Source organism: Desmodus rotundus, chromosome 5 (assembly GCF_022682495.2).
Source record: "Desmodus rotundus isolate HL8 chromosome 5, HLdesRot8A.1, whole genome shotgun sequence".
Taxonomy (NCBI): domain Eukaryota; kingdom Metazoa; phylum Chordata; class Mammalia; order Chiroptera; family Phyllostomidae; genus Desmodus; species Desmodus rotundus.
In genome coordinates this window covers 63,137,090-63,151,422 of record NC_071391.1, presented here as the reverse complement: position 1 = coordinate 63,151,422, position 14,333 = coordinate 63,137,090, and the positions used below count along the sequence as shown (strand labels likewise).

Genomic DNA, 14,333 nt, shown 5'->3' with positions numbered 1-14,333 from the left:
GTTCCCAGAAAGAGGGTTCTAGAACAGTATCACAGTCATTAGGTTTCAGATTACCCTAAAGGGAAGCTTTACTACATGGAATTGGTATTGTTTCAAGCTATCAAAAGCGACTTCATCCTAAGCACCACTTTGGTAAGGGAAGGTTTGTTCATACTGGGGGAAGTCTTCCCAAGTCATTGTTTGCTTTGTAAGTCCTGAGGATTATTTTTTCTGACTAACAGAGTCTTCATTTCCCTATATCCCCAAACACACACATGAATACACAGACTTGAAGCTAGACAAATAATTATAAGGCCGTTGCTCCAATCTGCAATCATTCTAGTTGCCAAATTTTCCAAGGGTTTCTGGGGAAGTAGGAAACTGTTGATAATCTGAACCAGCATCCAGACCAAGAACCTGAGGCGTAACCCTTACAAAACTGAGAAACTGGTGCCCACTCTGACATAGCTGAAATAGGAAGTGCCATGAATTGTGAAACGGTACGAGGTTAGAGCTCTGACTCTGGAACATGCGGTGGTGTGAACTTGGGGTTGTGGAGGAGGAGGAACATTACGGAGGGGAACAGAATGGGGGAAAGATAACTGGAAGAGTGGAAAGAACGAAGTTCAGAAGTAGTGGACAATGTGAAGCACAATCCTTCCCCAAGGTTCTTTTGCTTTTCTCAACAAGCTTTCTAATACTTCTCGAAGAACACATGTGCGTGTGTGTCTAGATTCTTTTAAATCAAAAGTTAATAATAATCTTGATTATTCAGTTATATATTTTTCTTTCTTTTTGAAGTACTGAGTAAGGCAGACACGTGGACAGTTTAAATGTCATTCCCATGAAGACAGGCTCCAGGACTGAGAGAGCGGTTCTATAATGTATCCATTGAAAGATAAAACAAATGCAGCTGTATGCACACTTCTTATTACATATGTGTTAAGCAAACTTTTCTGTGCCTGAAAGTGAAAAAGTCATGCTCATAGAAATCAGTTTCTATGAGACAATTGCTTATTTTTAAAGAAGTAAATCTAACAAAGAGGTAAAAATTTAACTCTCGCCCCAAAGTGTGAATATTAAACAATATTATATTTAATGTTGGGAGGATTCTTTTACTTTGCCACCTAAACTTGTGATGACCTTTCTGTGATGACAACAAACGTGCAAATTTTCAATAAGTAGCACTGTGGAACTGAGTAGGAGCCCAACATCTGGTTCAGAGACCTCACAAGCAGGCAACAGTAATCTCACTCCAGCACCTCAGAGGAGAGAAGTGTAGAGATACCGGAGTAATGGCCCCCTTCCAGCAATGGCACCAACACACAATCCTGAATGACAAGCGCACCTGAGCTTCTGATGTCCCACTGTGGAGTTTCCAGGTAAGTCCTTCCTCACCCCAGGCACAGCAGATTTCTACATACTCAGCAAGATATGCATGGCCCAGACACAGAGAAGCTGGGGTCTGACATTGAGTAGAACTTCATCACCTCGCTATTACCTGGCTGCTGACCTGCTTGGTACCTTCCTCCAGGATGCTGTGCTCACATGTCAGGCCCAGAGTGCGCTCTCTGCCTCTTTTCCTCTTCAACATACTGGCCTATATTCTGAGAATCTACATTCTTCTTACTTTCTACTGCTATACTTGAATCCTCAGAAACTAACCTCTGCTTGTTTTCTTGGAGTCTACAGCCTCTTGCAGACTCTCAGCAACTGGCAAACGCTATGCTTATCTTACTTATCACCATTTATTTAGTACACAGCAGAGTACCTGACACAAAGAAGGTGCTCGATAAATATTTGTTGAATGATTGAGAGGAGAGATTTAAAAAGATTTTTAATTCTCTATCTATGTATATCTTGGGATCCAGTATGTCCCCATCCTAACTGAGCTCTTAGTCCTGGTCTCCCCTATACTGCCGGGTCTCAGAGCCACACACAAGCCACTGTTTGCACCGACATAAAACCTGAACTAAGTAGAAGACCTGAAGCTCTGCGCTTCAGTTCTGCCTCAGCCCTTCAGGCCAAAATAAGAAGCTCCGACAGTTTCTTAGAGGCCAGGCAGGGGAGGAAATTTATAGCTTGCCAGTAAGCAGAGTAAAATCTTGCTTACTGGAGGTTTGTGAGGGAACTTAAAATGTACACTTCACATAACTACTTGTCATGTGCTTCAAAATGCTGATGCATCTGGGATCTGCCTCTATCCCACCCTGATCTGGGAATAACCTGGCTGGGGAGCACCAGTCCCATCCAGCATAGGTCTGTATGTCCATGACGGAAACCCAGGGACCACTTGAGATTTATCATATACACTGTAATTCTCATTAGCTTTTTACATAGAGAGTCATAGGCCATTTTCGGAGATACCAATCATTCCTGTGGATTTCTGGAAATTCAAGCTTCATATATAAAAGGTGTTTTAAGGAAACAACTTTTCTCTCTAGTTACAGTCAACTATGGAAGAAATGACCGAGTTCTCTCTCTGTGCACAGCACCAGGATCAGCCTGAGAAGGCTCAAAGATAAAGGGAGGCAGTCCTTTCATCTGGGTGGTAATTTACTTTTTTTTTTTTTAAAGATTTTATTTATTCATTTTAGAGAGAGGGGAAGAGAAGGAGAAAGAGAGGGAGAGAACATCAATGTGTAGTTGCCTCTTATGAGCCCCGCACCGGGCATGTGGCTCATAACCTAGCCATGTGCCCTGACTGGGAGTCAAACCTGCAAACTTTTGGTTTGCAGGCCCGTGCTCAATCCACTGAGCTATACCAGACAGGGAGGTGGTAATTTACTTTTAATTCAGTCTTCAAGAACCTGCAAATTGGTGTAAGAATGATCTGGTGACCTAAGAGGAGTGTTGTAGTAGCCTTAATGACAAATGTAAAAAGCAGTAGGCAGACAAGAAAATGATTAGAAAAAGTAAGTAAGGTAGAAGTAAGACCCTATATCTAAATGATTCCAATGACGTGGAACAATGTATACATGTGAGTGAATATGGGGAAATATGTAAGTTAGGGGAAAACTATAGAAAGAATATAGACAGTTATTGGATTAGGTGACATTTTCTGTGATGCTATTTAAAAATTGGTTTCTTGAAAGGAGTTTCTAGATTATCTGTAGAACAAAAGAACAAGAATCACACAGTGAAGTAATAAAATGTCCTGTGGTAAGTAAGATGTAAAATAGCATTTAAAAGTTGTTGGTAGGGCTTTATTTATATTGAAAGGAAATTCCATGGAAATCCAGAAAAAAAATGGATGAATCTTCTGAAGGCACCAGGCTCTTATGAACAGTTTTTTTGTCTTCTTTTTTAGAGAGTTTACAACAGACTTATAAAAAGTGTGGATGCCTAATATAGGACATAATTTTAGATTATCGTTCAATGCAAGCTTTTTAAAAAAAGGTTGTTGGCTTTCCTTTTTCTAATATTTTTTAGTCTAAAACTGTCATTCTAGTATTCATATTTTAATTCCACTACTCATAAAATTGCTCCACATTTAAATCAAGGGAAAGGAGCCTTCCCGGTGCTGGCATGAAAGGCGACAGCATTTGGCAGGATACACGACAGACATAATGTTGCAGAACATTTTGGAAATATGTGGCCTGAATATTCAAAAAAAAAAAAAAAAGACCGAAGAGGAGAGGGGAAAACAGAGTGGATGAAAGATATTTGTAATTTTTAAGTTTACAGTCCTATCCCTTGATTGAACATTTATCTCTTCCATCATAAATGTTTTCTGGTGGTCCATCTTTGAACCATCAGTAAACTGTGTATGGTCTTGCCTTATAGATGTTAAAATAGATTTTTTAAAAATCTCACAATTAACAAAATGAGAGTCTATATTTATTTATCTGTCCGGTTAAGCAGTCAGTTAAGTACCCACCAACTACTCAGCTACTCAGATTACCTCCAGTAAAGTGAATTTGTGTCAACTGTGGGGGCAAAGGAATGTCTGAAGTCCGCAGCCCGCCTACTGACAAGTAAACAAAGTCATGTAAGATTCAATTCACAAGACTGTCTGGCAGCCCTCAAATGATGGGAAGCTTTGGTTATTTCAGTCTGAGACCATGGCTTGTTGACCCATAAGTAAAAGACAATGAATTTATTACACATTTCTCTTCTCTTTTCCTTTACAGAAAAATCTGAAATTGAACAAAATAAAAGGAAACTCTTTCCTTGCTGTCAGTGATGGAAAACATACTACGGAAATGCCAAGAACTTTATACACCATCATCACACAAATAGGGCAGCTGCCTGGCCAAAAATTTCATTTGGTGGTGTTCCAGCAGTAACTATGTGAATTTTGCAAGGTGATAAATACTACTGAGGGTCCAATGCCATCATTATTGGGCAATCAGTGCAACAGCTCTCACCTGCTTCTATGGTATATATGAGTTCTGCATTTTCCCCTTTGTCTTTGTCCAGAGCCGTCACTTGCAGAACAGCTGATCCCAGAGCAGCCGATTCAAACACAGATGCTTCATACAGTGGGTTGGTAAAATAAGGGCTGTGATCATTAGCATCTTCCACATTCACAATGACTCGGGCCAAGTTTCTTCGATAAGGAAACTCCTGATCTCTGACCTTTGGGCAAAATACAAGAAGCAGTAGGACTAACATCTAAAGTTGCAAAGAACTCACATGGCTACGCGTGTAGTGAAAACAAAATGACAAAATGCACACAAAGTGCTTGACCCAGTCCCAGGCTCCTAGTACGTGCTCAGTCAAGTCAGGACACTGATTGTGAATAAACAGAGAGCAGGGACCACATCCTCTTTATTGCTCTGTATTATGCCTGACGAATGGTCTGTATCCAGTCTGTGTTTGTGGAACTCACACCTGGATATCACAAACACAGCAGTTTCTTCTGCCTCCTCACCCCCCACATGCACACACAGCCACTACCTCTCATTTGTGTGTACAGCTGCTAATTGAATGGTGCATGGAAGCTCTTTAAAAGGAAACTAAAAAGTAGAATCAATGAATGCAGCATAAGCATTGCCATTCATTGATTCAATCATTCAACAAACATTTACTGTCATCTATTATTCGTCAAGTTCCAGAACTGACTCTGGTGGTTCAGCAGTGAATCAGACACAGTCACTACCCTCAAGAACTTTGTAGTTGACTGGGGAATACAAACAAGTAGAGAGGCAGGTATAAGGCCCAGTGGTAAGTTCCAGGACAGGAGTGAGTAGTGAGAAGAACTTCACTTTGCATTCAGCCTCGTGGAAGAGGTAACACAAATAAGTTGAAGAGGTAAAATGGTAGGTGGTGGTTGTGTGGGGCACGTATTTCAGGCAAAAAGAACAAACACATACGAAGGCCCAGGACTGAGCGAGAATCCTCATTATTGGGAAGATAAACTGAATCTTAATTTCTAAAACGTAAGACCCTCATTGTGACTTCACCAAAGAACCTGCCTGACTGCTTTAAAGTTTCCCATTTTGCATAGGGCAAAAGCTCGCAAATAATCAATTCTTTAACCACATGATTCCACTATAATTTTATGTAGCATTAATCAAATGTACACTTTCCAGTTATTCAATTTTTAGATTCCATATCTTGAGAGATGCAAAAAACTTAGAAAATGTTCAAAGAAGAGCCATCACAGGGAAAGGGGTTTTCAGAAATGACATCTACAAGGAATGAACAAACTGACTAAAATGCTTAGCTTGGAGAAGGGCAGTATTAAAGGACTCGTTTGCTCTAAATATTCAGTTACATAAATGGTAATGGTACAGGGTAACCAAACTGAATTTTGAGTTTGTTAAGGAAAGAATGAACAGAAATGACTCGAAGAATTGTGAGAATGGAGTTAGTCACTGGCATAAGGTTTCTGCCCCTGAAAAAAATGCATGCCAAAGCAACCCAGGGAGTGTGCTGAATTTCTCTGTCTGCACATTGGCCTGCCACACCCAGGGACCAAGCTGGACTCTGGATTTTGGGTTTACTGAAATCTAGGTCTGTTCCATATGAATGTACAAGGGTGCAGGGACTCCGTCTATTTCATATCTTTAGTGCTTTGAACAGTGTTTGGTACACAGCAGGTGCTGGAGAAATATCTGTTGAATGAATGAATGAAGGGTGTCAGAGGGATGGATTTGAGGATTCCCTCTTCTGTTCCCCCGAGTCTCAGCTGGAAACCAGGGCTGAGGGCAGGACACTCAGGTTTCCTCTTGCCCACAAGGGTTTCTAGGCTTGGGCAGGCAGAGTAGCACTTAGTAGAATATTGATTACTTACAGCTGCCTGGGAAATGGTAGCATCTTTGTGTATTTTAAAGCCAATCAGTGCACAAGATTAAGCCTCTTATCCCACTTGGTCTTAAGGAACTCAGGAGGGCTCTGTAGGCAGAGGCTGTGCAATTGCCCATAGGTTTCTTGGGTGGCTAAAAGGACAGATTTTAGGTCATAAACCAGTCAAGGATGCTTCTTATTAATCCCTACTTCCCAATTATGGGAACTAGGCAAACTCCACTTTAAAATTAAAGCAACTTCTACATAATTTGGAGGCCCATGAACCCAAATTCAGAGTTAACACTCTCAGCAGGCTTCGGTGTGTTTTGGGTTCTCTTTTGTATGCTAGTATTTACTACTAGGTCCAGTGCTGGTGCAAATAAATGAATTCTGTAAATGCTTTCAAGGACTGAGCATTGCATAGGCTGAGTAAATGGTTATCATTGAGATTAATGTCTTAAGGAACTTCTTTTAAACTTTCCCACAAAGTCTTCTGGATGTGAACCAATCCTATACAGTGGGAGATTTACAGCAACTCGGCCTGTTCCTCCCTCTCACATCAGTCTGTCCTCAGCTGCCACTGCCTGTAGAATGCATCTAATATTTCAGTTTGGCAAAAATATGGAGTCACTGTGTAACAACAGTCATTCTTCACTGAAATAAAAAGGCAAAAATGAAGGCAACCCTGTTGTGAAAAGACCAAATTTAGCACTACTTACAAAATTTAAGGACCTTGCATATCTGGAGACTAAGGGGTGTGCCTTGAACGGTCAATGATTCTGCTGGGAGAGCACATTAAGCAGTGTGGGCCTACCATTACATTGAGAATGTGCTTGTCCTGGGCCTCGTGGTCCAGTCTCTCCGCGGTGTAGAGCACGCCCGTGCTGGGGTCAATCCGGAACTTCCTCATGCTGACTGTGTCGATGCTGCTGTGGACAGTGTAGCTCAGCTTGTGCTTCTCGTCTCTGTCTGTGGCTTCGATCTGCAATATCTCTGTGTCTGGGACCACATCCTCAGAAATTGTTACATCGTAATTTGGCTGAGAGAATTCCGGGCCATTATCATTATTATCCAGCACTTTGATAAATACCTATAGTTAAAAGAAGACACGAGTGATGACGACCGCCAACTCACTCCTCGCTAGTGTGAGAGGCCCCAGCCCTCTTGCTGCCTTCCATGTCCTTGGACCCCAGCTTGCAGCAGCTATCTCAATATGTAGGAAGTTCTTGTGTGAAAACACTCTGTAATTAGAGGCTAACACTAAACCAGTAGTTCACAGAAGCAGGAACACAACCTACGAGCTGATCAATAGTCTCACTATTAATTGCACAGCTGAGACAGCCCCCAGCGGGAGATAATTCCACAGCATTACTTGAGGCACAACGTAAGAGATCACAGGGTGACCTTGGTGTGTTCCATTCCCATTACCCTGAGTTTTTGTTATGTGTTTCTCATAGTGGGCTTAACGTGGAGGCAGTGACAGAATGGGAACAGTGACAAAGAAGAGGCTGAGGAAAGCGGTGGTGATCTCGGAGCAATCAGAGCTTCTCAGCTGTGGTGCACACACACTGCAGCTCTCCTTTAAACGGGACATGTTGAGCAGGGACATAATAGGTAAATCTGAAGCTCCTAACTTGTTTCCCTTTGTGAATCATTTTGCTTTGAACATTTTCAGGCAGATATAAAAATAATAGCTAAATGAACCCTCATGTATTCATTGCTCACATTTGACAATACAGAGTTCATGGTTGACCTTGTTTCATCCCCACCTGCTCCCATGTATTATTTTGAAGTAAATCCCAGCCATCATGTACTTTCAGGATATGTCTCTAACAGGAACTCTTAAATACACACAATGCCTTTATCATATCTAAACACAGAAAAATTAATTCCTTATGATCATTAAACATGCTGTTGGTGTTCATCTTTCTATGATTATTTTTAAATGTGTTATGTATGTTGATAAACATATGCATATAGTTTTTTCAGTTTATTTTATTCAGGATATGCAAATAAGGCCCAACATTGCATTTGGTTGACATGCCTTTTAATTTATAGATATATAACATTAATTCATTAAAAATGCAAAATGGTAATTTAATCTATTTCTTTCTCCCTTGTTAGCTAGAAGAGTTCCAAAAAGAAACTTATTACAGTTATTTGGTTACTCTGAAGTACACTTCCTGTAGGAATAGCAGGATAAATTCTTAATTCTTTTCTTCTATTTATCATTTCAAAATAATGAATTGGGTCTTCAGCTCCTCCAAAAATGATCCATGAAGTGTTTTTTTCAAGCATTGTTATAAACTACTGAATTTAATCACATCTGATGTTTCTGTCCACTGCAGTTACTGTGCTCACTGATGCACAAATGGCCCTTCCTTGGCCAATGAGAGCTTCTTCAAGTTGGCTCTTACGATCTTTTGACGCAACTCTAGTAGTCTTCGATAACCCATTTGCTTTCTGTAAGTCCTATTGCTAATTTTCCCCAGGGCTGTCTTGTACATTTTCTAACCCCAGTCCTGAATTATTCACTTCTCTAAAAAGGGCTGGTCACTTTTTATTTAGAAATGGCATTTAGAGACCATGCACGATCTGGTGTGAAGAATGCCTATTGTTGCTAGATCTGCTGTTGTGTCTAGGTTTTCTTCAGTGGACAGAAATCAGAAATTTGTTTTGGTTTTAATTATTATTTCATGAGTTGGTATTGACACTTCCAATTTGAAATTAAGGCATCAAGGTTTTTACTTAATCTCATTCTTTTTACATTGGTACCTCTTCTCCCCCATACTGAAATTCTCATGCTTAATGACATCATCATAACTAATCCTTGCTTTATTTGAAACACATGAACAAAGTCTCAGAATAAAAACACCAACATTGTTATTAAAATTCCATTATAATTGTGGCCATTCAAAACCATTTAATATTATTGTGCAGTTCTTTTGGTCCTTAGGATTTGGATATACAGTCAAATTAGATGTTTAAAGTCACTTATAATAGCTCTTACAATAGCTCTTACATCTGTCTTACCAACTGAATATACATATTAAGTTCATTTGCTTCCATTTGCTTTCAACTTTTAGATTTGTTTTTTAAACATTTAATTTAATTTTATATTATATATGCATATATAAAATTACCAAGGTTAAATTTACAAAAATGGTATAGTCAAAGAAATTTAGCTTCTATATTTTCCTTTCATCTTATTCCTTCCGTCTATAGGTAATCAGTGTTTTAGAATTAATATTATGTACTCTTTGTTTCAACATGCTATTTCACTTAACATTACATCAATGGTTCTCAATTGGTGATGACTTCGTCCCCTAAGGAAATTTTTCAATATTTGGAGACATTTTTGATTGTCACAACTGGGGGGTGGTGTTCCTAGGATATAGTGGGTAGAGGGCAGGGATGCTGCTAACTGTCCTACAATGCACAGGACAGCCCCCCCACAACAAAGAACTATGTGACCCAAAATATCAACAGTGTCACTGCATTATATCCTGAAGGTCAGTCCACTTCAGTTTAGAGATAGCCTTCCGGTGGGTAGATAAATCATAGTTAATTCAATCAGTCCTCTGCTGATGTTCATTTGAAATATTTCCTATTTTGCTCTTAGGGTGTGTAATGAAGAGCCTTGTGCCCATGTCTTTTCATATATTTGCTAACATATATTTGGGACACTAGATTGGGGATTGCTGGATCAAAGGAGAAGTGCTGGTACAGTTTTGGTAGATACTGGGTTGGCCAAAAAGTCCATTTAGTTTTTCTGCAAAATAAAACACACATTTTTCATTTTCACCAATAACTTTATTGATTGGATATTTTGAGTATATTGGCTACCTCTCACATGGTATAACATTGATTGTTCTCAATGTCTCGAGTTGATTGCTATCAACTTCATCTGGTCTGACTGTGGAGCATCATCCAGTGAGAAATCGCCAGCACAAAACTTTGCAAACCACTTTTGACATGTTTGATCAGTCACAGCACCTAATCCCTACACTACACAAATCTTTCTTTGTGTTTCAGTTGTGTTTTTATCTTTCTTGAAATAATATGCTGTAAATGTTGTGTATTTTCTTCCATCTTCAATATTAAAATGGCTATGCAAAAATTCACCAATTTTGATGTTTTTTAAAATGCATGTTAATATGACAGCTGTCACAATACAAAATTGTTTTGAATTAAGTTCAAGACAACAAAGCACTTACTAGAACCATCTTACAGAAAACACCAAACGAAATTTTTGGCAAACCCAGTATTTCCATATTCTCCTACCCAAAAGTCTTATCATTTTGCATTCCCATAGCAACAGAGAGTAGGGGGGCAAAAGTAGGTTTACAGTTGTGAGTACACAAAACACAGTTTATTCTTTTACATATTAAATATAGTATTATTTTCCAGAGGAATAACTGTAAACCTAATTTTGCCCCCTTTACCTGTAAGAATGCCTGTCTTCCCACAGCCTTGCCAGCAGAACATGTACATAGTAAAACTTGAATTTTTGGCCAATCTGGTGGATGAGAAATGGCATTTGAGTGTAATTTTCATTTGCTTTTCTCTTACTATGAGTAAGGTTGAGCATCTTTTCCTTTTCATACGTTTAAGGGTCAGTCATATTTCATTTTCTCTTAAAACTATATAAATCATTCTATGGGTGAAATGGCCTTTTCCTTTATTTTTGGAAATTATGATGATTATAAATTCCAAATGTTCTCAATTTTGTCATTTATCTTTATTTTGCTCATGGTGACTTTTTGCTATGTGAACTTTTTATTTTCATGTTCATGTAATTGAATACATCAATCTTTTCCCTTGTTGTTTCTGGACGTTAAGTTATACTTTAGAACGTTTACTACATTTCTACGTTATAGGTGAACCCACTCAAATTTTTAATAAATAGCCTATACATGTTTACTTTACTTACATTCCCATCTCTAATACATTTGGAATTTTTCCTGGTTTATTACATGAGGAATGGACCTACTTTTATTTCTTTTTCCACATGGCTCTCCATTTATTTCAATGCCACTTTTTAGATCATCACTTCCCCAGCAATTTAAGAAGCCACTTTTATGGTATACTAAATTTATACTAAATCTATACTAAATCATGTACATCAGGCTTTTCTATATTGTTCCATTGGTTTACCAGTCTTTTCATGCATCAATATAAAATGTTTTAATTTCAGAGGCTTTACAACACATTTTAATTATTTGGAAAAGCTGGGCTTTCTCTTTTTTTCAAGGTTTTCGTGGCTATTGGTGCTTGTTGTTCTTCCAGATAAACTTGATACTCAACCTGTATAGCAACTGACAAAACCTAAAGCAGTCTTCCTCCCTTCCTTCCTCCCTCCCTTCCTTCCTTCCTTCCTTCCTTCCTTCCTTCCTTCCTTCCTTCCTTCCTTCCTTCCTTTCCTCATCTAAGCATGTATTTATTGATTTGAGAGAAAGGAAGGGAGAGAGTGAGAGAGAGACATTGATGAGAGAGAGAAACATTGATTGCTTGTCTCCCCGACTGGGGTTCAAACCTGCAACCTAGCTATGTGCCTGGACAGGAAATTGAACCTACAACATTTTGATGCACTGCATCACCAAATGAGCCACTTGGCCAGGGCAAAACCTGAAGCATTTTCGACTGGAATTACACTGAGGGAGAACTGATTCTTTATGATGGTGCCTTCCTATCCAAAAAGGATAGTTTGTCTTTTTTCATTTGTTCAAATCTACTGCCTTGTTTTTCAGAGTTGTTTTCATTTTCCTCAAACAAGTCTTGGACATCTTTTTAAGTTTATACATGTGTTATCTTAAATAGAGTCTCCTTTTCCATTATATCTTTTCAACATTTCTTTTTGGTTATAAATGTAGGCTATTGATTGTTGTCAGTTAAATTTGTAACCTGTTCCTTTACTAAATCTTCATGTCACCTGCAGTAGTTTTTTCATTCACTCTTTTGAGTTTTCAGATGTGTAATTATTTTATATGCAACTAGATATCGTTTTACCTTTCTCTTTATAATTCCGATAACACAAATTACTTTATCTAATTGCATGGATTGGTACTTACAGCACAATATTAAATAGTAGTGGAAATAATGATACTTTTGTTTTATTCCTGACTAACAGGAATGCCTTTAGTGATCACCATGAAATGATATGCAGGCATTTGGATGCATTCTAGAAAATCACTTATTTTTAAAAATAAAGTTAGTCAGACCATCGTCATTCTTATAACTGCATTTTGGTCCAGATGTGCTTTTCTGAGTGAGAGAAACAGGGCAGTGGTCTGACCTCTGTGCCAGGACAGCTTGCCCATGGGACTGAGCCTGACATGGGGACAAGCTTTGTCTGTAGCTGAAGGCAGAGAAAGGATGGAGAAGTGTGCCTACAGAGTTTTGGGTATTGTTTTTACCTCCACTGTGTTTGGAAAGTCTTTGAATGTCAATTCTTTCCTTTAAAAAGTTCAAGTTAACTTAGTCAAGATGCTAAAATATTTGTGTTCACAGAAGCAGTTATATTAATGGGGTAAAAAAAGCTTTCCAGCCAGTAAGCCTGCCCTGACCTTCATGAAGTTTCAAAGTTGATGTGCTCTTGAAAAGCTTGCCTCTTTCTGCTTGCTTTCTCCTGAGCCTAATCGACAGTCAGAACAAGTGTTTCTCTGTAAAAGACTTCCTTTTCCTCATTTGCTTTTTATTTCCCACAGTTGGGGCCATTTGTGAGTTCCTGAACTAACAAACAAAGCAAAGTAACCCTCAAAGATTTTGTGTTCAAAATGGTAATCGAAAGGCCTTAGGAAGTACAATGGAATCAAAGCAGGAGGAGACCTGAATGCAGGGAGTCTCTTCAGAGTTGGTTTCAGTGCTGCCCACCACAAATACTTGGGGCTTTGCAGACTCCTCTAAGCTAAGTCTGGGTGGATGCCAAGCCTGGCTTTACAAAGACTCATGGTGGGAAATGTCTATGGGGCGAGTTGCAGGGTAAGAACTCTGTCTTTTATTAGAACCAATTAAGTGCTAAATGACTGAAATTCTGTTCTGCCTCCATTGGCATTTCAAAACCATATTGAAAACATTCTATAGTTGTGATTTCGAGGGTGATGCCCTTGGATTTGCCCCAAGCTAACAAGTTGGGTTTTTGAATGTACAAATATAAACATCATGTCAGTTTTGTGCTTCTTTTACAGTTTAAAACCTGTATCATCTTTGTTTCTTAAACTTCATTATCTCTAATTTACCAGTGTTGTGAGAATCAGAGAAGGTAAGGGATGTGCCCTAAGTCACATTCTTGGTTCGCACCATCCATTCCATCACGCCGTTTCATGTGCACCTCAGTTATACACACATTAGTTCTGAAACACACGTGAGCAAATATGTGCTAATAGTATGTCCCTTGCTATACAGAAATCCTCACTTACAAACCAGATAACTGACATCAATCATGGGATTATTCTAAATAGAAAGTTTCCTGCGGCCCTTAAAATTAGAATCCACTTCCCAAAACTGATTTACTCATAAATTGTCAGGCACAGATCTCTGGCCAGAAGTGAAATTTTGTCATTATTATTTTTTTAACAGAAAGTTTCACATTAGAGTTGGTTTGCTGCCTTCCAGCATTTTTTCTGACTGAAATATACAAGAAAGTTCTGGGCCATTGCCTTTTTTACCTGCTAAGCATGACATGACACTGAAAGAGATCAGAGAAATCCTTTGATGAGGGCAGTGTCCCTTGGGAGTCCCTTGATCTAGGGAATCATGGAGCAGCTTTAGCAAAAGTTGCTTGTTTCTCTCCTCCCTCTCCCCTCACCCTTTATACAGGTACAAAGTACAGAGAAAGGATAAGACAAAGTCCAAATTTTCAAGGTAAATTGTGTTTTTAAAGAAAGGATGCTGGTAAGGAACCCCTGGGACATCACTTAGAGACAAAAGAGTAATGGAATCCTCCTGGCTGTAGAGGACAAGGCTAACTCTAGGAGCTCAGGCTACAGACCTCCCAGCCCCAGTAAACGTAGATCCTTTGTCAGAAAGCCCCTGTGGCCAGTCTCAGTGGACTGCCTTTGTGGGGCTTAAGAAATTTGAAGATCATCTAAAAGAGATTTTTAATCTCAGGTTTGGTTGTA

The 14,333-nt window shown here is 39.0% G+C and overlaps 1 protein-coding gene across 1 annotated transcript in view; it reads right to left on the bottom strand.

Annotated features, from left to right (window-relative positions):
* FAT3 (FAT atypical cadherin 3) overlaps positions 1-14,333 on the bottom strand; it is a 634,426-nt gene that overhangs the window by 85,553 nt on the left and 534,540 nt on the right. Inside the window, exons 9-10 of the mRNA XM_045191687.3 lie at positions 7,028-7,303; positions 4,350-4,560 (exon numbers count right to left, since the gene is read on the bottom strand). Of these exons, the coding sequence (XP_045047622.2) occupies positions 4,350-4,560; positions 7,028-7,303 (487 nt within the window). The remainder of the gene's footprint in view (positions 1-4,349; positions 4,561-7,027; positions 7,304-14,333) is intronic.